Consider the following 27,558-nt stretch of genomic DNA (forward strand, 5'->3'; position numbering starts at 1 on the left):
GAAGCAGGGAATAGAAATTACCCCTTTACATTCTGGGATCACAAGCCACCACTTGCCAATTACGTTTTTCTTTCCCTTCTCTATTTCCCATTCTTCAAAAATATCAAAGGCAGAACACAGAGAAAATTATTTTAAATTAAAATAATGCTGCTTTGGTTTTGTCTCTTTCTCAGCAAGACGTTTTCATTAATGTATTCCAGCCAGTGTCCATATTGTTCTCAGAAACAAGCTTTTATTTCTTCTGTGGTTCAGTGCCATGCTCTAAACCACAACACACAGGTGAACATCAGCAAAAATCCTTTCTTTGTTTTGGGGGATGGATGTCCTTTCTGAAGGAAGTTTTCTCCTCAGCTAAGATTATATGGAAATACTATAACCTCATGGGGTAGAAACAAATCTAAAGTCTAACTCCTTATCAAGACAAAATTGCCTGATTCTCAGAAAAGCCTCATTTGCAGAAAGCTTCCCTGTTTCACCAACACTGCTCATGGAAGATTAACTTATTCCATCATTCTTAAAAACTCCCTCCCCAAATTCAAATACAATGAAAAATTATAAATAGATACTGATGAAGAAGGTGGATTTTATGAGAGTTATAACTATACCCAAGAGCTCTTCGCTACCAGAATTTCTACCTGCTCATGTTCAGTAGTGCAGCACACAAATCTTCCCATTTCAAAGCAAGGAGGAATCAAAGAAGGTGGAAAAAGTAATAAACTGACTAGTATTTTCATTTTTTCAGAGTTAATTTTAAGAACAGCAACAACAAAACAGACATTTTATCTGCAGTTTAGAGCAACAGGGAAATAAAACCCAGAGGCTGCAGGTTTAACTGTTTGGTATTTGGCAGAAACAAGCATTATTTCAGTCAGAATGATCAGGATTCACAAAATAAAAACAACCCACACACACACATCCAAGGCCCCATGTTACTTTGCTTTTAGAAGAGGAGGCAACGGAGGGGAAGTACCAGTAAATCTGAGAACAGGTGCTAAATCCCTACTATTAAGTCCACCAGTGCAGGGTGAACTTGTTCCGAGCCTCATTAGAGAGAACATCTGTTAAGGCAAATACAATAGGAGCAGATATGGATTTTTAATTCATATCTTTGAGTTGGTGAAATTTTAAAATGGTCCTTCATTTAAAGGAAGCAATGCTGTTTACATGCCTATGTGCTGCTTTGTACACCTCATAAAAATACAACTGGAAGTAGTACAGCGCTCTTTATTTTGTCAACTGCTATATTAGATGCCATACTTTGAAGGAAAATCATATAAAAAATAAATTTACATGATTGAAGTGCAGCGTTCTTGAAGTACTCATAGATTTCAATTTATAACTTCAGAAAAAAACTCTCTTGCAAGGATGGCAAGTTCTTTCACTGAAAACCAGAGCATGAAGTATTTCTGAGATACAAAAATATTTTAACGCAAGAAACTACAATGTGAGGACTGGCCAACCACTTTCATATTACGCACAAGCTTGTTAATTGGTCTCAATTGTCTGTGTGCAAAGTGATGAAAAATACTAGAGAGAGTTCTAATTTTACCAAACATCCTAAGAGCAGCCTTTCAGAATGCTGGTTTTGTTTTAGTGAGAGAAATCTCATATTTCAGTTTCAAATATTTAGCATTTAGAAAACAGCTACAGGTATTCCTGACATCTTCTGTAAGAGAATTACATGAATGTAATTGATCTAAAATCATGAACACATCAGATTTATACAAATACTTGGATATACAGAGCGAAAACCAAATAAAACTTTCAATCTAGTGATCCAGTGAAAGTGAGTGGAATTTCAACACCCAACATGGTTAGACTTTTTAGCACTAATAAATCATCTCTGTAATTACGGTGCAGTTACAATCTTTATGAGTTTGTCTTCCCACATCACTAAAATAACTGACTGCTACGTGGACACAACCACACTCGGAATTTCTGCAATTTACAGGGAAGACTAAAGATTTTATGTTCCCACCTGCTTCGTGAGTGGTCACAGTGAAGATTACTCTTCTGCAAGAAAGCATTCACTGTGTAATATAGCTCAACTTTCCCTTCTGTCCTAAGCTTGCTCCACTGTAATGTACTGTAAAACAAAGTGAAGATGATCTGCCTCCACCGCCTCAGGTGTTTGTTACAGTAGCACAAAAGCACACAGAGATTTCTCAACTACGAATATTCTGTTCACTTACCACTGTCGTCTACTCCCTGTTTCTATTTTAGCCTCACAGTTGATGTTTATCATACCATTCTCACATCTAACTTTAGGTCTACAAAACATTTTAATATATTCTGACAATTTAATGCAAAAAGTTCAGATTAGTCTGACAACTAATTAGCACAACAGACTCTTAATTAGGAGGCCTGTATATTGCTGCAATTGAAGTAGATGAGTTATACAGTAAGATAGCATATACCTAATTCACAGTGCTTTTTCTACTGCATTGTTTCTCTCTAGTCATCCCACTCCTTTTCATGACATTTAGATATGTTTGTATGTTTAATCTCATTTATTTCTACTTCTAAAAGACAATTGTTACATTAGTATGAAGACTTTGGAGACAGAGAAAGCTACATTTTCAAAAATTTCTACAGCATAAGAATTGTTACTATTGAACGAGTTCATAGACTTCTTTGTTCAGGTCCTTCTAATAAAGTAAATTGTACCAGTATCTCCTCTGCTTTTCCCAAGCTGCAAGCATGTAAGGTGAAGATTTTGCCCCCAAGCCCCAATGCTCACAGGAAACCATCTCTGAGGTCATAAAAATGAATGCTTTTTTAGTCCCGTAGCAGCTTATGCCATGTATGTATCCATGTAACAGGTCTCCAAAATATCGAACTAGCTAAAAAATACCAGTTAACTAAAAAAATCCAAATTCGTATCTGACTTGGAAAAAAAAAAAGACAACTAAGCAGTTGCATTAAACAAGTAATGAGGCAGTGGTCCTCCATCTTTTTGTTATTAAATTCCCAAATCCAGTTCATTGTGGGACTGCCAGGTATCCATTATCTGGTCCATGTCTAAATTACCTCAGTGTATCCACTGAAGAATGTTTTCTTCTGTTTGCTCTCTATCTCTCTCCAGCCTTTTGGCCATTCCCTGTTTCCTGTCTCACCAGAATGCTGTATGACACTTGCAGCACTGCAGCCTACAGTGGTCCCATGTGCCAGAACAAAATTATGGTCTGGCAACACTTGTCTAGATCAACACATTATATGAGTGCCTTAACAAAAGCTGTCAGATGAAGAACAGGAGATAGAATCCACTGAAGAAACTTCCTTCATACTTTTATAACAAAAGCAAAGTTGAATCCTGAGTTCAGGAACCACTGAGCAGCTCATTTTCTCTGCTCATTTTCTCTCCATCTTGCTTCCTTCCAATCTTATGGTTTGTCCACCTCAATTCCAGTGGATTCAGTCTTTGGGAATGAAAACCCATGAAAACTGCAGAAACTGTAATGTTTACTCTAAGAACATCTGAAGGGTCATATTACTGGCATTTTAAAAAGGTGGGTTAAGACAACAAACCTTCATTCATCCCTTCCTGTATGAATGGCCTGTATGTCAAAATACCTGAAAACTGCACTGATACGGTAGAACTTATTTTAACTTGCATTACGAATAAACTGCACATGCTGTTTTACAGACAATATATATTTGTAAACTTGTTCATGCAAAATTAGTGTGCACAACAGGGATATTGGTTTTCTAATCCCCACATCGGCAAAAATGACATTTATGTCTGCTCTTTTTGAACTGTGCCCAAACTCTCTTTTTAATATAATAAATCTTACACATAATTCATCTGCCAGCCAAACCAATTTATGAAGCTGAAACAAAAAGAATAAAAAGTTATACAAAAAACATGGTGCACCTGGACACTTGATTCCCACCTCCCCGCCTTTTTTGTTCACAAGTAGAAAGAATGAATAAAGGAAAAAAAAAAATCATGGTCACAAAATTTTGACATTTTAATCCTAAACATTACAGGGCAAATGGATGTTGGAATTTATTTCCATACACCACGAGTCAACTTTTTAATTCCCAAATGTGGCCAAATCCACTAAAACAAGAGTGGTTAAACTCTGGACTATGGAAATTTATTTCTGGAATAAATGCTAGAAAAGCAATTATGGGAAAAGCCAACTGTCTCCATAAAGGTAAATAAAGTGGAACAATGTGAAGATTAGATACTTTTTCTGTTTCTTACTCATAACCTGTCAATTCAGTGCATCATATGGTTCAACATAATGGTCCCCATTAGACAAACATCTAACTAGTGTCCATTGATTCCAAGTTAGTGGATGATGAATCTTTTTGGATACTTTCAAAGATGGCTGCCAGCTCAGGGTTAGAGCTTATCTGTGACTGAAATTCACTCATTAACGGACTCTTCTCTGCTTCTGGAATGGTTAGAAGTGCTGCTACAGCTCTCATTGCAGATCGTTTTAGTTCATCTTGCTTTTCAAACTCCTGTTTCACTGAGTTTGCCTTTACCTATGGAAAAAATTAAAATACACTTGAAACTTTACTCAACCCTCCCTCTTTAGCAATCTTAAAAAATGTACCGTAAAAAAAACTTATTTCCTCCAAAAATTACGTAAGCTCTTAAAAAAACCAAACAAAAAATACCCCCAAATATCTTTTGAGCAGAATTTTTACCATCAGTTTACAAATAGACTGAAGGTTCAACACTGCAAGGTAAGCAGAAAAAAGTCATAAGGTGCCAAGTCAATCACCAAATGAAAGCAACTATAGCAGCCAACCTTTAGTTGGTAAGGTTAATAAATGACTTTAAACTGCTATTATCACAGTACTCCCAGCTTACAGAAAATAGAACTTTTTAAAGAAGTTGATCTATATCAGAGTAACTGCTTAACCTTCTGTTGTTATTTTCAAAGATATTTTAGCAATACAAACATATATTGTAATTAAAGGCAGTCAATTTTCCTGATGTGAAATACAGCAGACTAGAGTAATGGAAAAGCAAGGTAAATCAGGCAATAAATGACTGTCAGAGCATGCAGGTGAATCAACACCAGAGCAGGAATGGAAGGAGACTAACTACAAAGATCCAATAATCCTGTAATATAAATGAAGAAGGGGTATAAATGACAAAAAGTCTAACAAAACCAGGACTACTTTAGACTGCCTTCATGCTTGTCTGAAAAAACACCATCATAAATCAGAAAAGCTCTCAGTATTCCAGTTTCACTATTTATAATGAAGCAGGATTTACAAATTGCCCAAGTGGCATCCAAATTTTCAAGAAACATAAGAAAAGGCATGGAAGACTCAGAGCATTTTCAAAAGAAGCTTACAAATCTACCTCTCCACCTGTAATTTAAATAAATTTAACACTTGTACAAAGATCTATTCATTTCTAATCTAATTATCCTGCCTACCACAGCTTATCAACTGTAACTCAGGAAATGCAGCAGCAGTCCAGAGGTATTCTTTAAGCACAAGTTCATTTATATTTCTGTAAGAAAATACAAAATAATGAATTTAAATAAGCTGAAATACCTTAGTTGTACAGGTAGCACGCAAAGGTTCGACGAGCCTGTCCAATCTCTGCAGCACAGCGCTCGGACAAAGGGTAGACAGCCTCACCAACATTAAAAAGGTCAGCATCTAGGGCGAGCAAAAAAATCCCAATTCAACAACAGTTATGCCTGGCACATATATGCAGATATATTTCCCACAATGCTGTGTAACCTTTTGAATAGTCACACTTTAATGAAAATGGCAAATGCAGTACTTTAGCATATGAAGTAGTATTCTTACCATTTCAGTCTATTCACTATTTGAAATATTTTGACAAAGTCACTGCTTTCACAGAGAAAAATGACAGCTAACCTTAATATCATAGTGATCCTTCAGACCATCTTCAACATGGTTTAAGAATTCAAATATATCTAGTCTATCCAAACAGCTATCCAATAGAGTATACATGCACTCAAAAGCTGCTTTCCTTATGTCCAATCCATCATCAACTGTATGCTTAAATGGTCCCATTTCCACCTGTCAGTGAAAAAAAACAACAGTTTAGTAATACACTTCTTTTAAAAAATAATCTACTTACGTATTTAGCATTGTTTATCTCAGTTATCTTACCTCTCTGATTAACTCCTTTCTGACTTTTGTTTCATTGTAAAGATGAGGAAGCACAGTATCTAAGAGGTCCCTTATCAAAGATGGTTTATTGTGGGCAGCTGAATTAAATGTCACTAGGGCTACTCTCCTGACATTGAGATCTGGGTCCTCCAGAGTTTTCAGAAAATCACCTGCAATCACATACATAAAGAAAGCAACCTATGAGGATATTTTTAATTTGCAACTTTAAAAATATCTTTGCTTAGTTTTAAACTTTCAAAAATATATACTTAGTGCAGAAGGTATTTTAATGTAACAGACACCTGTTATTTCAGCTGTTATTTCACCTGTTATTACACAAGTAAAGAATTAATTATAATAATATTAAAAATATTAATATAATTGATATACATTATTTCATTGATATACAGTATTTCTACAGTAGTAGAAGAAACACCATCAAAATAAGCAGCCATCATAATGACATATAAACTTTTTTTCTGAAGATATAACATGTAAATTAATGAAAATTACATTTAACCTTTTCTCCATTTATTAAAATTCTCTCAAAATATGCATTAGAAAACCAATTTCAATTTCTGCAGTTCAGGAATTTGAGAACACCTCTTAAGGAAACTATCGACATACTAATTTTTAACCCTCAAATTGGCATATACTGAAAATACTTAAATTACTATAAAATAGGCCTACTATTAATGTATCACCACCTCTCCCATCCCACCCTATCTTTGGGCATTTTTAAATCAATTTTTCTATACTTCTATAACAGAGCCTCATTAAAATATATGACTACATGGATATACCCTCAACTTTTGTGAAGTTGTACTAGTGACTTCCATGAGGAATGAACATTCTCCAAGGAGAAAACCATCAAGGTGTAAAAACAAAGTGACTCTTACACCCATCAAAAAGCTGGGTAACAAAATGCAAAATGATTGAGATTTTTAAAGTACTATATACTGATAGCTTTTTGATTGAATAATCAATAAATATTTCCAGAAACTAAAGGGACAAGGCAGCTTCAGTGGGAGAGAAGAAAAACCTGCAAGCATAATTATTGAATATATTATTTAAGAAAAAAAAAAGATTAGCAATAAAAATAACATGCAGCAAACTAACTTTATTTCCCTATAAATAAAAACCTTGCTCTTCACGAAACTTTATGCTTTAATGCATAAATCTTTTCCCTCCTATTAGGTTAAGAAGTGTAGATGATTTTTTACAGATCTTTACACCCATAATTAATCAAGCATAAAACATTCATAACATACTAAAAAAATCCACAGTATTTTGCTATACAAATGAGAAAAGAAAAAAAGCATTGCAAGTCTTTGTCATACTGATGTTACACTGAAAGCTCTGATTAGCTTATCCCTGTATAAAAATACACACAATTCCAAATGCTTTCAGACCACAAGCATTATAGAATCATAACAACCTATATTTACAATTCAAAACCTGGTAATACTCAGAATAATTCACACAAGCAGACATGTTTTAAGCGACTGAATGTCAAATATTTCCAAGATCCCACTTCTTGGTAAATATAGCACATCTACATCAAACTGACATAATTTGGCAAAAAAACAGGAAAGGAAATCAGCTTTTGGGTCCCATCCTACACAAAACACTAGCTTCTTGTATTGCCCATCACAAAGTCAATATATATAAATTTTTAATGACACAATTTTTACTGCTCAGAATTCAAGTAACTTAGTGTTAAAAGAAATAATTGGCTACTATGGAAATATCTTGTAACTCTTCCAATAGTTATTATTAGCAGCCAATTCTAGTATCATCAAAATATTTATTTCTGGTAACACAAAAAAAACAAATTTTGAATGTAATTCTCTGGGCCTGAAAACACAAAAGCTGTCAGATAAGTAGAGTACTTACCTATGCAGTTCTTCAAGAGTGGGTCTATGGGTTGTGGATGATCAGAAATAGTGAACTTAACAGCAGTAACCACTGAACTTCGAGCATATGAGGACCCTAATATGAAACAAAAGTGTGAACATGCAAGATTAAAACAGAATTACAGAATCTAAATCATGCTCAATGCCACTCATTCTTGTTAGACTTCTAATACTCTTAAGAACAGTAAACAAGAAATGCTATTTACTACTAGCAATGCAATATGTAACTCAAATAAACCTTTAAACAGGAGAAAAATACCGTAACATTGTAATAAGCATGTAATTTCACCTCCTATAGAAAACTTGAGCAATAAGCCTATTAAAACAGATTATTCATGATCACATATAGTCCTACAAAAAATTTTCCCCTTTACAGCAGAAGCTGTAAAAAGAAAATACGTGAATACAGTTCTTGATATGAGACTGATTAATGAATTATGCACTGAGATCTTTATATGAAAATTAGGAACATAGTAATTTACACCAAAAGGTCAAAATGTTGCAATTGGTTTGTTAATTTGTCCCTTCATCACCCATGCTCCTTCCCCCTCAAGTTTATACATCTTTCTTAACATTGTTAATGGAAATATAAAGTCTGAAGGCAGAACACAAGTGATTCTTGCTGTGTATGACTAACAACTTCTAGTAAAACCAAAAAACCTTAACTTTCCATTGTTGGGGGAGGGAAGCAAAACTTCAAGACACAACATTTAAGCAAATAATTTGAAAAACTAGATCCATTTAGTAACAGGTATCATAAAGCCACCTGCTCCAATACATACATGCATTACTACTCCTCACCTGATGCCAAGTATCCCTTGAGTCGTGGAAGCAGAGTCTCTGGGTCTATCAATGTAAGCTTGCCCAAGCATTCAGCAACAACATTCCTTGTACCCTCTTCTGCACATTCACAGTGTTTCAGGAGTAAGGCCCAGATGTTCTCAACATATGGTTTGAGACCAATCACTGACGCAGAGCTAATTATTTCTTTCAAGGAATGCAGAAGAAGGTACTGCCTCTTAGGCTGGCTGGTTATTTCTTGTAGGACAAATGGCAGATACTCCGGCAGGTTGCCAACACTAATACTGCCTAAGGCGTACGATGCCGCTGACTTGACTTCTTCACTGGGAGAAGAGAACGCTTCCAGTATTACAGACTTCAGCTCGATTTGTCCACTTAAGTCAATGTGATGCCCAACTTCCCCAAGAGAAAGCAAAGCCAAAAGACGAATGGAATCTGTGGACCTCGAGTTCTTAACGTCTTGAATGAACTGACCTACAACAGCCGGTCCTTCCTTAGGGCAGGCTCGAGTAAGGGCAGCAACACATTTGGCAATGGAATAGTAAGACTGCTTGTGAGTAAGTGCTGTGCTCTGTGAGTACACCGGACCCGTTAACATGCGCAGTAAATCCATATAGCCTAAATTATTTGTACCAGTCACAACCAAAGCTTGGAAAAATTCTAGCATGGCACTAAGTGCTCCACCCTGCAGTAAGGGTGATCTTACCAGCCCAATAAGTTCATTGAGAATGGAGCCACTAATCTTTGACAGGGAGGAAGGATATACTTTAGCCAGCGTTGTCAGAAAACTGATGGCCATCTGTGATACGTGCATATCACTTTCGCTAATCAGAGGTGGAAGCTCATCCAGGACTGCATCAATCATGGCAGCTGTCAAGCTGTCACTGTAATTCTTAATTAAAATATCTAGGGCAGAAAGAGTGCCCAGCTTCAAAGCTCGCTGGTTCTTTCTCAAAAAAGAAGCAAGAATAGGAACTCCTTCCCCAAGGATTGGTCTCAAATCTATCTTCAAAGGAGAACCAGCAATCAGTGTCATGGCCTTCACTGTAGTTAACCGAGTGATCTCATTCTTCAGTCTCTCTAGAAAGATCTGAAGTGTACTAGGCAGGTCTGTGCCTAGACTGTCACCAAGGCTACAAATTATTTGACCCATGCAAGATATTGCCCTTTCTTTCACCTCCTGATCAATGTCTGCAGCCTTTAATCTCTTGATTGTACAAGTAAACAAATCTTTGATGTAAGGAGTAGCATCAAAGGAAGTAGGCTGGTCTAAAGGACGAATAACCTTCACAAGTTGTTGGGTAACCAAAAGTGCCTCTGATGTTATCTTGTAAAATGGGTCACCAACACAAGCTACAACCGGAGGTACCAATGCTTGAACATGAGGATGAAAGACTTGGGGAGAATGATTGCAGAGGATCACATACAAACAGGACAAAGCATCAATCTTCAGATTAGAAGAACTTGATTTGTCATTCAGTGAAAAAATTATTCCTGCAAGAAACCAAAAAATGTATTTTTAGGGCAGGTATTTATAGAGCCTGCTAGAACACTTCAAAATTTCCAAAGGAAGCAGCTATACTGAATTCATGCCTTCCAGCTCCCCATCTTTCTGAATGCTTCCAAACCCCTTGAATCACTTTATTCAACCAATTACCTTTTAAGCTTCCTCTGTCAAAAGAATTCAATGTTTATGACGTATTTTTCTTAATTATAAAGAAATTCTGAACCTTTAATATTTTCAACCTTAATTTTCATCGTTACTTCAAATTTCAACCTTTTAAGTTTTAAAAGCTAAACTTTGGAAAACATATTTCTCTGTTTGGATGGAAAAGAAAGCAGTTTGATTTTGTAACTACGAATCAAATTAACTTTTTTTTAATAAAGAAGAAAAAACCTTCAATCCTTTTTTTAAGATTAATGGAAATATATTACTAAAATTACTTATATGGATACACATAATGGCTGATTATTTTATCATTTTCTTTCAACAGAAGCCATGCTTCAAAGCTTTTCCAAAAAGCACAGTCGGGACTTAAAATATTTTTATGTTTCAGAACTTTCCATACGATTTATTAGTAAGTATTTAAGTATTAGTAAGTATTTATTTATTAATGCTGTGTTTCTCCTACCTGGTACAAGTACAGGAACATGTTGTGTTAGGGCTCCAGGTAACACATTTACTAGCTCAGTCAGCATGTTAAAGCAGCACTGACGAGTCTTCACACTTTTCTCCTTCATCTGTTTGTGCAAGGCTTTAACTATGTTGGGAACCTGTAATCATCACACAGCATTAATTGATTCAATAGCTGGCATTTCTTTCATTATTGATCACTGGGGGATATAAAGAAATATGTGCATCCTAACTGCCTGATTTATCTACAAAACTAGAGATGTTGTAGAAACACTGGCAAATAAAAATTCAAAATAACTGCTTTTTAAAAAAAATAGTAATTTAGCTTTCAAAGGTGATTTGTACTAATAAAACTGTGGAGAGCAACAAAGTCATCTAAATAATTCACTTGGAAGTTTTCAGCATTATCCTTTTCATTCTGCAAATAAAATGTGTTGCAGCAGATCAAGCTTTATCTTGACCATTAGTGCTTATGTCTGGATACAGAATGCAAAAAGTAACTTTCACTTTGGCAATCTGGCTGAATAACACAGGTGAGTAAGCAACTGAAATTAAATAAGCACATTTGTACGAGTCAATTTCAGTTTGTAAGACTGCTGCATTTTTTTGGGCCAGTTCACCCAGCTTCCTCTCTATGTTAGTACTACAGGAATAAAATCTAACCTGCGTATGAAGAAAGCATGATAAAGCACATTGAATGAACTATACTTAGCAAGGGTGCAATTTCAACATGTCTTCTCAAAGATAACAAAATTTTTTACAAATAACCTGACTCTGAAGCATTGTCAAAGGTGTCTCTCCTTGTTCCATTGCATCAGGATCACAAAGCCAACTCTGCACAGGTCGAGTTTGTTTTAAAAGAGAAAGATATGCATGAAAAACATCTGCTTTAACATTCTCTTCACGTTCTTTGAATCTGGCTATTAAAGCAGGAGATACAGTTTTGTAGAATTCTGGAAGCATTTCGTGTCGTGTGCTAACCACAGCATCCAGACATTTAGCAGCTGCACGTCTCACTTTCCAGCTCATGTCATCATCATCACTATATTCATCATCGCTCCCTTGAAAAAATAAATTATGCATATGTTCAAGTCTAGACAAGCAAAACATCAAGTTTTATTTTAAACAATTAAAAAGAACACACTTTTTAAACAATTAAAAAGTAGAGTTCTTTGAGTAAGACACACAAAGAAATAGGTTCAGAATTATGTTAAAAACCATACATATAAAAAGCCTTCTAAACAGCCTAACTTGTAATTCTCAGCCAATCTTTTTCATGCTAACTTCCATACATATTAATTTAAACTGCAAATACGAAAAGGAGCTGCCCATCATATTTCCAGCCTGACTACTGATTTAAAGCATATTCTTCTCTATTCATGACATAAACAACAAAGCAATAGTGGATACTAGCTGATCAAGATTCACCCAATTATTCTGTCTCCTTTTTAGGGGTCAATCAACTCATACAGCATCCCAAAAAAAAAAAAAAAAGTATAGAATAAGCATATCAGATTTTTCAGATCTTAAAGAAACAACTATGCAGTTCACTCCTTCCTTAAGTAATGAGAATTTTATGCCCTCAGTTCAGATTACTTGTGTGTCTAAATTTTCACAAAGCTTGCATCTGGCAATGCCTGCTCCCATATTAACTATAAAATATCTTATGCCTTTCAGTCTGAAACCCTTTTATCCTACCGAAAAATACTGAGTCATTTTCAATCTATTCTGATTTTATGCATTAGGTGCCAATATATTATAATGGAAAGTAGTGAAAAGCCTTTCCCATGATGTATATGGATTTTCAGTTCATTAACTGATGTTCTCACTTTAGTTAAATCATGCCACATACTGCTGCCTTGTTCCACCTTTCAAGTATCTTAAAGTTTTGTCTTGTATTTTATGTTCACTCTCAGAATTACTGATCTCCAGCAACAATGTTTTATACTTTTATTCCAAGAAGTGAGTTCATTACCCATGTTTAAAAGAGGTACAGAATTGGAATGAAAGTACACAAGCCATTCAAATGCTGGTGCTCAGGAGTATTACTACCCATACCTTTCTTAGATGGGTGCAGGATCAAAAGCTTACCCTCTCTCCCAAACCAAAAAGAGAACATACCTTGATCATCATCATCACCACCATCAGCATCCATAGCATTTTCATCTTCATCTTCATCATCATAATTGTAATTAGGATCATAAGTAAGATATTTAAGACAAATGTTTATAATAGTAGATACATGAGGATAAACTTCTTTAGGACACCTGCGTGATATAAAAATACAAACAATGTCAAATTACTTTGAAGCACTAAAATATTCCTAAAAGTTTTCATGTTGCATACTGTACTTTGGAGAAAGTAGCTAAGACAACATCAATGCATCCATCTGAACTACAGAAGTTCAAAAGGAAGGTCAGAAAGGGCAATGCCACTTTGTAACAGGATCTGCTAGACTGGAAGGCTGCAAAGGACTTAGATATGCCTTTGGACACCAATTTTTTATCACCACTGTCAGACACAAACACTATTACAATACTTCACACCTCTCGTTTGCACAAGTAGCAATGGCACAGTAGAAAGTCTGTAAAGTGCAGACATAAAATACTACTTAAGAGTTAAGTTACAAGATAGAGTTGTAGGAACTGTTCCAGCACAAAGCTTGCAAGAGTATTTTGTATGAAGTAGGCTGTCTCTTGACAGCTTACAACCAAATGACACACTATTATATCTTAATAAAGCTGAAATAGGTACCCATGAATGACTTACCTCCTAACAAAAGATTCAAAGGCTTGAATGCAGTACTCTCGTAGTTCATCATCATCTACATTACAAAACTTCACAACCAAAGGAATTATTTTCTCAAGATATTCACCTGATACGAGAAAAAAATTAGCTAAGTAATTACTGTCACTGAAAAAATACAAAGTAAAAGATAATTTATACACTTTTCTTACCTATTCTATGACCTGCTTGCCTACTGATAGCAGCAATACACTGTATATAGGTCCTAGTTGTTGACATGGAATCATTTTTAGACAGCTCTGTCAACAGATGTTCAATGAGGTCAACAAAAACCATATTGCCACAACTCATAACCAGGTGACCAAGAGCAATGATGGTTCTTTTCCTCACAGCAAGTCTTGGGCTGGTCAGCTGGGGGAGCAGACAGGTCAGAATTGAAGGGTGGAAGTTAACAAGCAGTCCTCCTTGCCTTAAAACAGACAAAACACAAACTCAAAACCAATTGAATCTAGATGATTTTGTTCATATACTGTAAAACAATTCTTCAAATATTCCCCAAACATCACAAAGATTCCCATCAAACCTTTAAATTTCAGGTTTTGGAACTTTTTTAAAAGAAGAAATGAATTTAAAATATATCCTAAAAGCAATAAACATTAAAATAAGCTACAACTACAGTTCCCAGAAGATTAAATAATAATTGAGCTTTCAACCAATTATCTTCAAAACATTCACTTATTTTTTGCTAAATTAAGATTCATCTAGAGTTAATATTACCACATTATTTCATATGACTTTGAATAATTTATTTATAACATTTGGAAAGCTGAAGTTCAAGATTTTAGGAGTATATATGAGCATTCACCAGTGTATTAAAGGAGGGATGCTTACCTGCTCAGCATATCAGCCATGATATCCAGTGCCTCCAGTTGAACAGACACATCTTCCTGCTTGGCTATAGCACTAGTGAGACGCCCTGTGATCTTTTTGCAAACATTAGCTGCTAATGCAGAACCTGAAAGTACAACAAAACCTCAGCATTTCCATAATATTAAAAAAACCCTGCTTTTAACACCAGAAATGATGTTATGGAAAGCAACCCAATCTACATAAAGAAGCTTTTTCCACCCAACAAAACAAAGCTTAAACAGCCACCCTGTTTGCTAATGCCATATATGCTCTGCATTAAAGCTGAAAAGACTATCTATTTACAAATGTACTAGGCAGGAGGGCTTCTTCTCCCATAAGGTATACACAACAGAAGAGCACTGCTTTTGGAAGTGCAAGCAATGGAAAGTGAAAGCCACAAGAAGTCCTAGAGCAATAAATGAAAGGACTATTGGTAAAAATGAAGGCATAAACTATATGGTAAGGAAAAGCACAGAAGTAGATAGAGCCACTTCTAATGGCAAAAAAAAGCAAAACAAAATTATTTAGCGCAAGAAGCTACTTAAAAATTAAGTACCTGAAAGACTACTAAAACTTCTGAGAAAAGGGGGTAAAATTTATATTCAAAGTATTTTAAAATACAAGTAAAAATGTCTTTATAACATGTTTATTTTTGTATTAGGAATATTAATTATATTGATAGACTTTGCTACATTATTGTTTGAGCTTTAACTCCACCCAAAAATCTCCTTTTGTTTTGTGTAGGCAAACAAAAGAGTAAAATCTTAAAACAACTTCCTTAAAATTAGCTATTTATATAAAGCTTATGCATCTCACTGCTGCTTGACAGATGCAAGATTTACATGTCAATTTTCAAAAAGGATATTAAAATAAGAGGTGTTTTTTTTTTTAATTCAAGAGACCTCAGTCTCTACAAACATAATTTCCAAAGCCTTTTTAATCATCCTCTATTCTTAACCATATTCTATACTAAGATATCTGGAAAGCACTTCAGTAAAAAAGTTAGGCTATTAATTGATGAGCTGTTCAACATCAGTGTCTCTTTTAGAGGAAAGACTGCCTTCATTCAAACCTGCAGGTAAGACTTTCACTAATTTAACAGGCAACTGTCAGAAACACAATGTCCCTCCCAAAACAACTCCTAGGAAGGGTGACAAGAGATCAGATGGTAAATGAAAAATATGCAGTTGTAAACAATTTTAAAGTGTGTTATCAACTAAAGACCAAGATGACATTTAGCTATTACTACAGCCTAGATGTGCTCTACCAGGCAGTTATTAAAATAGAAGCTTTTACAACTTGTTATACTGAAGTTCATGCTCTCTGAGTTTGTTTTCCACATTAATGTAATCCTTCAGTAACAAAAAAAAAAAAAAAAAGTTCTTAAACTAGTAAAATTTGGCAATATAGCCAGAGAAGGAGAAATTGAAAGGGTACTTGTGTCATGTTTTTACCTGAACTGAAACTAGCTCCAATGCTGAATTAACTGAATCCTCTCCCCTAAACCCCCAACTTTTTAATTTTTTTGAATTAGTAAATGATACAACTACATAAAGTCTTTAGTACAAAATGCCTTACCACTGGAAGCTGGGGGAAGTTCTCCAATCACAGTTTTAAGACCAATGCTTGAAATGTCACGTAACTGTTCTTTATCTGAAAGCATGTTTGTACAGAGGGTATCTACAATGGTCTCCACTTGATACTCCTTCACTTTACTCACCAGAGGCCCCAGGCTGTATAAATAAGAGAAGAATACTAAATTGGCAACAATATTATTTCAGTATTTTGCATTCAAGTCATAAACTTAAGGTTGGTTTTGGTAGCAACAAAAAGCAGAATTTTAAAAACTGAAAACTTTCATCTGGTTGGACTGATATCGTGCCTTTATAAATCTAGTAACAAAATACTTGCTTTAGTATATGTTTTTTATTTGGAGCTGGCAAATCATTTTGTATGGCTGTTCTGCTTCAGTCTCAAAACCAGACCCCCTTTTACTTCTCAGTTCACAACAAGATTTATAACAAAAATTAACCTAGCTAGAGCCATCAGTTTACATGCTTGACTATCAGTGCCTGCATAATTCACGGACAAGTAAACAATATTCTTAATTACTGCATCTTTATGCTATACAACATTTGGATTCAGTCATGGCTCTATGGAATAAGGCAAACCCAAAATACATCTTCCATCCCCAAACCTGTTGTATGTCCCCTTTTTTCCCCACGTCCAAGAATTCACAGGGGCAAGATCTAATTATTATAAAAAATGCCCAGCAGAAGCAAAAGGCAGAAAGCAAGACTTGAAAACAGGAGGAGGACATGGACAAACAAGCTCTTGCACTGAAGCACTATAACTTACTGCACCACAGTAACCAGAGCAAGATTCAAAGAAGTTTTGTCATCAGGGGTCTGCCACCATGTTAGGCAAACCTGAAGCTTCTCCTTCGACGGCCACGCTCACAATGCCTTAACTCCCATGAACTCAGAACAGTGTTTGCACTGGAGGCACAACACTTGGATTAACACCCAGGAATATGCAATTCCCAAGGAAATCACATCTAGCACTTTCTGTGCCCTCCTTCACAAACCATAACCTGGCTTGGTTTCTCACCTTACCCACCCTACTCACATGGTAAAACCTGCTGGAAATACATGGGGGGTGGGAGGGGGCAGGGGCAGGGTGGGTGGAGAGGCAGCAAAGGTAAAACATATTTGCCAAAACCAGGCACTGAAGTATCACTCACAATTAACTCAGTTTTGTTAATGCACAGAACTTGGAATTTGACTAATTTGACATCAGTCAAACTAGGGCACACACATCTGAAACCAATGCTTTATGATCACATCAATGCCACAAATTCAGAAAGATTGAAATTTATTTAACTTGCAGACCGAAAACTGAAAAACTCCTCATAAATCTGTACACAAACACTGCAAACTCAGATTGTTATCTCTAAAACACACATACATCAAGCCATCCCTGTCTGCAGTTGAAACATTTTCTCCAGTTGCTGAAAAAGCTCACAACTTGATATGACTTGAGTCCAGCTTTACTTCACCACGATTCATCGACACATCTATGCATAGTTTTCCTTCAAATACACTGACTGCCAGCCAGTGGCTACTCACAGCACTGTCGCACACATCTACTCTTGGTGCATAGTAAACTGTTTTTGCAAGCAACACAAGCACAAATCAACTCAAACAGAAACCTACAGAATTGCAAGGCACAATGACTCCACAGTAGTCCAGAGAAATCAAATTCCCTGTGCGTTTCAGTCAACAGACTACAGCATACAAGGTTAAAACCCCCTTGTTTTAAACCTGAGCAATTGAACAGCTACTGAATTCTGATTCTTTCTGGTATTTTTTAAATGCAAGCTATGAGTAATTAAAATAATCACAGCAAAGGCCAGTTAATCAGATTCATCTCGGCTAAGCATCAGAAACACTTTTTTGCTAATGTTTTAAAGGTGACCAAACCACTGGAATGATATTCACACACATTATAAATTACAGAGTCTGGAAAGCATTAAGCCATATTTTACCTGAATCAGCATCTTCAGTCCTATTTACTCAACCGATTCATTTGGCAAAGCAGACATAACAATTGTGATGTAAATTTTACAAAAGATTACCTTAAGCTTTTCTGGCCTTCGAAATCAGTAAATATCACTTATAGACCTTATTATTAGTCCCAGATTACAAACCAATCCTATCAGAAATTGAAAATAAACTATAACCTTCTTGTATCAAATCAGTTCTGACTACAATGCTTTTGCACTTAAGCATGTATTTTACACACTTGAAGGCCATTTTGGATAGTTATAAGTGCTCTTCAATCTTTTCCCTTTCATTAGCCAATAATTTGTTGCTAGGTTCTCTCAAAGTAAAAAGCTCATTCAGCTGCCTATGGAAATAAACAGTGACACTGTCTCCTTTAAGTTACACACATTTGGAAATAAAGGTCTTCATAGCATGGCTCCATATTAGAACCTGGACACCAACATACAATCAATTTTAATCTCCAACCAGCATATTTTAACAGCTATGGAATAAGCACATTTATTTACAAGGAAGAATTAAAATTCAAAAATTAAAAAAAACCCAAAATATTATTCAAATCACTAGTATAGCATGATGTGCAGTAGTGTATTACCAAAGCATACAAAAAGCTTTGAAGCTGCTGAACTGGATCAGCCACACAGCAGCCAATACATGCATCATCCTGTTCACACTAATGACTCAGACTCACAGCGTCAGGCAGAGCTCCCTATATTGAGCTAGTGCCCAGAAAAGTCACTCTGATAAATGCAGAGAAACTACAGTACCACAAGGGAGGAATCACTGAAAGTGCTTACTTTAATCCCACTTTCTGTTTCACCATAGAAAGATTTGGGTATGCTTGGCTTCTTACTGGTTTCAGAAGACATTTCAGGGTGTAAAAGAAGAAAAATTACTATGTGTAGGTTTAAATGGCACAATGTCAAGTGTTCAAAATGAGAAACTGTTCATCCTTAAACTGCAACACTGAACACATGAACATGCAATTTGGGCCAACAGAGCATTACCAAGACTATCAGCAATGAGGAACAAGCAATACCAACACAATACCTAAGCTTAAACAAACGACACTGCCTGAGTACACCAGATGCACATAATCTCAATAAAACCATAGGCAGTGTAACTACTGCTGCCATAAGGCTCTCAGGATACCATGCTGGACTACACTTACAGCCATAAACTAAGGATATGCTGTAAGAATAGCATTTTCCACACTGGCTGATGGTAAAACAACCTAAGACTATCAGGCAAAACAAACTATTCTTTCAAAAAAATGGAGACAGCAAAAATACATTTAATATTTTACATGCAATTAACAAAAACAAGGTAAACAACCTGCTGTTACTGACATAGTTTTCATCTACTGCCTGCAGTAAGAAGCTTAACAAATAAAACTCAGTTCTCTACTGTAGGATCAAAGATTAGAGCAGGCCAACTTTTACTTCAGGAATACTAATGCTGCTCATTAATTTTCATTTTCATTTAAAAATTAACTGGACAATCATTTTGCAAGGCAGCTACCCAAACACACATGAACCCAAAAACTGCCTTCTGCTTTGCTTTTATATGGCTTATCCCACCCCAAACCAGCATAATGTAATTGAAAGGAGCAAGAACAAAATCACCAGCATGTTTTGTAAAGATAATAAGAAAAATGTTCATTGGAATTTTAACCAACAGAGCTTTTCTTACTCAAGTGCAAAAGCAAGCAGCAAGCAGATAATGCAAAACCAGGAACACTGCTCACTTGTTGCTACACTTGCCTAAAAATAAATACTGCTTTACAGTTGCTCCAGATTGTTTCAAATCTGCTGTGTTCAGTGACCTCGAGAATCAAATCTTCAAAGAGAGACTCTTACGCAAGAGTTTTATTCAGAGTGTTTTCAGTGATCTACCTGTAGAGAAAGTTTCCCTAACAAACTGCAACACTTTACTCCCTTCCTCAAGGAAAAACCTATCTCAAGTGCAGACTGAAAAGTACATTGGGGTATCTTAAATCCTCTTCCTATGAGAGAGGGAATTGATACTTTAATGGGTCATCAAGGGTCTGATGAAAATTACTGCTGATAGTCTCTAAAGTTCACCACAGCATTTAAATTAGGAGAGATCTAAATAAGTTTATACTTTCCTCAGCTGGAAGTACAATAAATCCTTAACAGAAATACATCAGAGCACAAAATACTTAAAATAAAAAAAGCCAAGAAAAATATGCTGGCTGAAATTAACTTACCAATGAGTAAGGCTTGCACCCAGTGTTTTAGTAGATGGAAGACTTCAGCTTGAACTGTCTTAAAAAACCTAGAGCTTAACAGTGTTCAGCCTCTCCTATCCTTCACCCCACCAGTGTTTCTACCAACAGCTAAACTGCAGGAGAAAAACACTAAGCCAGAAGAAAAGTAAGTCCCTAAACCAGTCTGTAGCAAAACTAGGTAAGAAGCAGTGTGAGAAAAGGAAAAAGGAGTACAAAAACAGCAAACAGGAAGCAGCAGCAGCATTAGGCTTAAAACTGTCATGATCTGTATTTTGAGTATAAGCTGCTTTAAGAAGAGAATACTCTAAAAGAGTGGTGGGGTTTTTTTTTGTATTCAAAGCATAGCTGCAAGTGATTGGGACACAAACAAAAACCAAAACTGAAAAAACACAACTTGATGCATTTCAGAACGTGCACATGAACATGGATGTTCATAATTCACCTGGAAACTTTCCCATTATGTTTCTTGTCCCATCAAAGTAAATTTAACACAATTCCTTAACATTATTTGGATTTCTTAAAAACACTCCAAACTTCGAAGAGATACAGTCACATTAGTTAAATCCAAGAGTTTTACCAATATATCAAAGTAAACTTTAAAAGCTGAAGAATTGTTAATAATAACAGGATGTACACACACATGCAGGAAGTAATCTATTTTCTCTTTCCTTTGCAATCTTTCTTTAATGTTTTAGTAAGCATTACTTGTACTTTAGATCCTAAATTCTAACACTGCCATTAAAGATTGCGATATATGTGTCTATGTGTACTAATCTAAAGTTCAGGACAACTTCAGGATGCACATTAGAAATTAGTATTGCATGTATGCTAAAATATAACTTTTCCACAAAATGCTACAGCACACAAAGATAATTCTAAGTCTGAACCAAGTTTCACAACAACATGCTCTTCTGATTGAGTACAAGCAATATGTTTCAAGGCCATGAAACCATAAGGAACTCAGACACTCCAGAAGTTTGAATTAAAAAGAAACACAGTGTTTGTGTTGTCATGAAAAGGAGGCAAGACACATTTTAACAACACTGCATCTCTGGTGACAGTAGTGAAAAAGTAGTGACGTCTATAGTGCTAATATACCTAATATTGCTGAAACCTGACATTCCTACACCAGTTTGGCTGTGCAGGGTTTTGGCTACCATCACTTACAACACCTCAGAAGATGAAGCAAGCACTACTTCTAAGTACATAAACAGAGGTACACACAGGCTTTTTCTGCTTTGCTAATCTGACAGGGCAAACTACAAAGAATAAAACTTCTCAAGCTCTTGTTTACCAAGTTTACTTCAGTTCATGGAGTATAAATAGTGCATATGGAGATTAAAAAAACCCCTGAGCTCACAAACAAGAAGCATTCTCAGGAACACTATATGTCTCTTAAGACACTTTAAAACACATAAAAAGTCAGAATGGCCAAGAACAAAAAGTTGTAAGAAATGTAGCACCTCTTCAAAGGGTGCTCTGGAAAGTCACACCATATGTAAAGATCAATAAAGTGAGGAAGAGAGGGCAGTGAAGCAACAGAAGTCTCTGAAATGCAAGGAAACGCACCCTGATCCTATAAAACATTTACAGTTCCTGTAAAGCTTGTAAAACCATTAACACAGTATTCTGAATGTTAGCAAAGATGTAAGTTCCACATTTGATAACCGAGGCCATATCTTTACCATTCTATGTTTTCATGTCTGCTTGAAAACAACTCCAATACCACAATTCTTCCCCTGCACATCATCTAAGGTCTCACCACCAAGTATCAATGTGGCCACAACCACTGAATTATAAGTCTTTTGTACCTATGTAGGAATCAAGAATTTTCACCAAAGAACAAGTGTGTCACTCAAATACTTTCAGCAGGGACTGCATGTGCTATTTGGTGCCTGAAACCCCAAATATTAATTCCCAATGTCGACAAAATGTAGCTTTTTACATTACAAACATTAAGGCAGGTAGTCTACAAGAACAAGGGTTCCTCTGTGGACATTAATTTCAAAAATAATTTTCTGTAGCAGTGGTAGTTTTGAGTTTTTAAAACAGCTTTGTATTGTTCAGTCATCATATAATTCTTTACATCATAGGAAAACAATACCTACCATTTGACAGCTAAGTTTTGCACCTCACCATTTTTATCTTCCAGTAATTTCAAAATCATCTTCACCACCTTTCTTTCACTGTCATCATCCAGCTTGATAGAATCTTTCTGTAGTTCTGTCATCAAGTCATTAGTAGCCATAAACCTGACAAAAGATGTGAGATAATTATTGCAAAAGAGATATGGGTTATTCACAATGCTCAGGATTCAAGATTCTCGGTTTCCATAAATTGTTATCAAACAAATCCCATTTAACATAGAATTACTGTTGTCTGTTTTGTCATGCAAGTAGCATTTATAAAAAAGAAAGGAAGAAAAACTGTATTTGAAAATGGCAATAACTTTGAGTTAGATCATCTTTCTCTTACGAGAACAGCTATATATTTTACTTCCAACATCTGCATTATATTCCATATGATCTCCTCAAAGAAAAACTGACACTATGACAGATATTAAATAGTCCTTTCATAAGCTGTGTTGATGTTGTAAAAAACAAGAAATTGATCTCTGCTCTGAGTTTATTTTAAGACAAGTTTTAAGCAAGAAGAAAAATACTTTCTCAAACATTCTGCCATAAAATTCACAAACACCAAACTTTAATTAATGAAGGGAGAAATAAAAGTTATGTTCCATGTGGTTTTCATTTTCTTGTCTTGTACAAACTAGCTTGTTCACAGTCCAGAAAACAGCTGATCACATTTATCCAGCCCACAATACAGGGTGCCAGAGTAAAGAACAAAATTAATTCTTGAGAGATCAGGCAAATAAAATAATCTTTCATATCAATTAATTTACTATTTAATAACAGTCATATCCACCAATAGAAGAACATATTGAAAATTTAATTTCCAAAAATATTGCCTTTATGCCTTCTGTTTCTTTCCTTTCTAAAGTCTGTTTCACAATCCAATTTCCTTTTGTAAGTGCCCTCTCTTCTCAGAAGCAGCAATACAGATGTATTAGTCAATTACAAATCCCAAGGGCTTCAGTACCGACTCCAGCCCCCATTCAAAACTCCAAACACGGGTCTGCAGTTAAACAGCTAAGGGTGACTCCTGGACTTCAGGCACATCAGCCTCAAGCAGACATCACTTTAGCTCGGGTCATGCTTGGAAGGTTATCTCTGCAGCTTGACATGCCAGATACTACTTTTTACTGAAAACCAAAGCCAAGACTCTGCATAATCTTAATATGCATCAAAAATGCCAGATGTCTAACCCCACATAATGGACTTCAACTTGTCCTGTCTTTTAATAATTCCAGTCTAATGGTCTCAAGGTGTTTCTAAGATAGGATCTCACCCCTTTTTCACTCACTCCAACAGTCCCACTGAAGCTAGCCTGCAGTCTGACAGGAACCAGATGTGCACAAAAACAGGCTGTGGATGCAAAGCATCAGCTTTTAAACACAAAAAGGCTACTTGGTAAGTAAAGGTAACAGATAGGACCTAATTTAAGGATATACAGGAAATCACACTGTACAAGAACACTCAAAAACTGTCTCCATGTTACTGCTATACTTACCTCCCTTTCTTAAAAACTGAATACCATCCTCTCACTTCCTTGGTCCATAGCTCCTATTTCCTAGCCTTAGAAGTTCATGTCCACTCATCACCTACTTGTCAGCTGCTAAACTAAGCAGAGCATGCACATCCTCAGTGCACCAGCAGCCTCTACACTCAAGTACAACAGAGTTCTTCGGGTAGACTCCTCCACTGAAACATGCAAACCAGCCCTAACACCACCATTCTGTACTCAGAGCAGTCATTCTCCTGCTGCAGTGAGGACACTCCTCCCACAGCCAGACTGCAAACTGCCACCTTACCCGACTGCCCATTTTAAAACTTAAGCCCAAGTTTCCCTGTGGACAATACAACTGCAAGTATGTACATCTTCCATGAAGTACATGTTCCAGCTCTGCAGCAGACAGGCCAGATTATCCAAAAAAAGGGGGATTACATTTTACAGTAGACTGCTTACTTAAACAGCTGTTTTACACTCTGCTCCCTGATATCAGCAAGATAACTACACTGTCCTTATTCAAACAGATGTGATCTAAGAATAAATGCACTTACAATTATAAGAACTAAATACTATTTTATCCATTATGCAAATACATAGTACACATAGTTTCATAAAATGTTGCTTCTTAACAGCCAGTGGGTAAAGGTCTATCCTCATTCTTTTTTATGGTTTGTAAAGTTAGATTTTAATCTATGTTAAAAAATGTTGTAATATTCAAGAATTTCAAAGTTCTTCAAAGTTACTAGAACAGATAACTTCTGAAGTGTGCTCTACTAAAGGAACTACACAAGAAGTTTTAATTACACACAGCTGGGAGGAAAAAAGTGTTTGCTACAATTGCACTGGACAAGTATAACCTACCCCCTATATACAGAAACTCATAAAAATCACTATTCATCACAAACCAACTGGAACTTACGGTAAGCTGTCCTCCCCATGCAAAATGGAAATTTCACTTAATCATAGAAACAAATAAGCATGAAAACAGTAAAAAATCTTGTAATATTTAGAGGAAGAAATGTTTCAGTCTAGTTTCAGAACGATCTAAAAAAATCTGGCAATTTTAAATTGTCTCTTTTTAGACTAATCGGTATTTTTTTTATTTCCAAAATTTCTAGTCTGAGCTCTACAGGTAATATAATACTATTAAAATTTGAAAGAAATTGATACAGAAAGTCTTGTATCAAATTTGTGTCTAGTGCTAAAACACTTTGTCAAAACCTTATAAGATTATTCAAAACCCAACTTTATACAACTAGATTTCAATATATTAAGAAGAGACTTGTTTGGATGTCATCTACATTAATCATAAACTAAGCACTGTGATGCTGCAGCAAAGCAACAAAACACAAGTGCATTTTATGCCTTTTCCCTGTCTGTATTGATATACTCTCATTAACAACTCAACAACAAACTTGAATTTCTGGTTGCACTCAATACCAAAACAATGCAATTCTTTTTAACCTAATGCTTTGCCAGAGGTACTGTGTAAAGGTATTATCTCTGCTGTTTTTTGTTTTTACTAGTATTATTTCATTTTCTGATATTTTGCATTTTATCTGCTATTAATTTATTACAAAGCAAGCAAATGATCCAATGAAAAGTGGTGCTCCTGTGACAGATCCTGAACTCAAAATTAAATTCCAGCCTTGTCCCCATAAGACTTAACTGGATTTCTCTCCGGATGCACAGGGACAGTACCAAACTACACAAGGAGCACAATACCTCACTGTCTAAAAGATGCAGCATCCAGAAGGATATGAGCTTAGGATCACAAAATCACAGAATGGTCTGCGTTGGAAGGGAGCTCTGCAGACCATCCAGCACAACCTCTCTGCCAAGACAGGGTCACCTAGAGCAGGTGACACAGGAATGTGTTCAGGTGGGGTTTGAAATTCTCCAGAGTGGGAGACCCCATGACCTCCTTGGACAGCCTGTTCCAGTGCTCTGCCACCCTCAGTGTAACAGAGTTCTTCCTCATGTTGAGGTGAAACTTATTACGGTTTGTTTATGGCCATTCCTCTGAGTCCTGTCACTGGGCACCACTGAAAAGAGTCTGGCACCATCCTCGTGGCACACACCTTTGAAATAACTATATGCACTAATGAGGTCCCCTCTGTCCTCTAGACTAAATACACCCAGCTCCCTCAGTCTCTCCTTCCAAGAGGGATTTCCTGTCCCTTTATCATCATGGCCCTCCACTGCACCCTCCTGAGTCTGCCGTGCTGGCTGTCTCTTCCAGCTTCTATTCCTAGAATCATAGGATCCTTGTTTTTTGAAGCTGTAAAGAGACGAGGGAGGTCACCCCACCCGACCTCTGCTGCTCAAGGCAGGGTCAGCGACAGCTGGCTGCTCAGGGCTCCGTCCCTTCGCCTTCTGAGCATCGGGTAGATCAGGAATTCAGACCTCCACCCTCGCCTGTCCCTACGCGAGTCAGCACACCGGCGGCCGCCCGGCCTCTCCCGGCTGCCGGAGATCTCTGCCCACGAAGCGTGGAGGCCGCGGCGGTGCCCTCACCGCCGCGCCCCGTCCTTCACGGGCAGGAGGAGAAGCGCTCCCCGCCCGGGAACTTTCTCCCCGGGGCAGCGGCAGCAGATTGGCGCCCAGCCCCGCAGCGGCGGCGCGGACGGCCCGGGCCCGCGGCACCGGCCCCGCCGCCGGGCACCTGCCCCCGCCCGGCCGCCGCGGCACCAGGCCCGGGGCCGGCCGCAGGCGCAGCAAGGGCGCGGGGCCGGCGGAGGGCGCGGAGGGGCGGCGGCGGCGGAACCCCACCTGAAGTCCTTGTCGCTGGATGTCATTTTCTCCAGCAGGTTGGAGATGTGGTACGAGGCGCTCGCCATGTTGACGGACCCGGCCGGGGCGCGGGGGGGAGGGAAAGGAGGAGAGCAGAAGGCGGCGGCGTGTTCCCGGCCTCGCCGGCTCCACTTGGCCCGCGGCTGCAGGGGCCGGGCCGGGCCGGGCCGGGCCGGGGGCGGCGGGCGGGGGCGGCAGCTGCGGCGGACGCGGCGGGAGGGGCGGGCAGGCGCGCGCGGCCGCTCGCGCTCGGCGCCGGGTCGAAGGCCGGCGCTGCTGATTGGGTCCGCGGGCGGGCGGGAGGCGCGTGCGGCCCTGTGACACCATGTGACGTCAGAGCGTACGTGGCGCAGAGCGTGCGCGGGAAGTTCGGGCGCCGCGGGAGAGTGGCGGGAAGGGGGGAGGGGGCTGCGGTGGGGCCGGCCGGGACTGTGTGTCCCAGCGTGCACCGCGCCCGCGCCCAGCCGGGGCCATTGGCGGTGCACGCCGGGACGTGTAGTTTGGAGTGTGGCGGGTGTCCCGCGCCGCGGTGGGCGCTGGGATGCGGAGCCTCGTTGTGGCGCGGAGGAGGCGGTGGCGAGGCGGGCGTTCCTGAGGGAGGGCGGGGTGAGGTGGGGCTGGGGGCGACCCTGGCAGCCTGGGTGCTGTCCGCATCCAAAGCGGTCAGCGGGGTGGGTCTAGGGCTGCTGCGCTGTGCCC

At 37.8% G+C, this 27,558-nt stretch overlaps 1 protein-coding gene across 1 annotated transcript; it reads right to left on the reverse strand.

Annotated features, from left to right (window-relative positions):
• Positions 1-821: 821 nt before the first annotated feature.
• On the reverse strand, positions 822-27,108 carry CAND1 (cullin associated and neddylation dissociated 1). Its single transcript, XM_056514611.1, has 15 exons — positions 26,839-27,108; positions 22,545-22,688; positions 16,201-16,355; positions 14,605-14,728; positions 13,926-14,182; positions 13,738-13,843; positions 13,090-13,235; positions 11,737-12,029; positions 10,967-11,108; positions 8,835-10,328; positions 8,014-8,109; positions 6,118-6,287; positions 5,860-6,024; positions 5,527-5,634; positions 822-4,497 (listed from the first exon to the last, which is right to left on the reverse strand). Exons 1-15 carry the CDS (start codon positions 26,904-26,906, stop codon positions 4,273-4,275), a joined length of 3,693 nt encoding a protein of 1,230 aa, XP_056370586.1. The 5' UTR covers positions 26,907-27,108; the 3' UTR covers positions 822-4,272.
• Positions 27,109-27,558: the final 450 nt, after the last annotated feature.

This window comes from Oenanthe melanoleuca, chromosome 1A (genome assembly GCF_029582105.1).
Source record: "Oenanthe melanoleuca isolate GR-GAL-2019-014 chromosome 1A, OMel1.0, whole genome shotgun sequence".
Taxonomy (NCBI): Eukaryota; Metazoa; Chordata; class Aves; order Passeriformes; family Muscicapidae; genus Oenanthe; species Oenanthe melanoleuca.

Coding starts and splice junctions, on each gene's coding strand:
- CAND1 (XM_056514611.1), bottom strand. CDS start 26,906: ATGGCGAGCGCCTCGTACCACATCTCCAACCTGCTGGAGAAAATGACA. Junction 22,689..26,838: donor TCCAGCGACAAGGACTTCAG/GTGGGGTTCCGC, acceptor ATCTTTTGTCAG/GTTTATGGCTACTAATGACT. Junction 5,635..5,859: donor AGGATCACTATGATATTAAG/GTTAGCTGTCAT, acceptor TGCTCGCCCTAG/ATGCTGACCTTTTTAATGTT.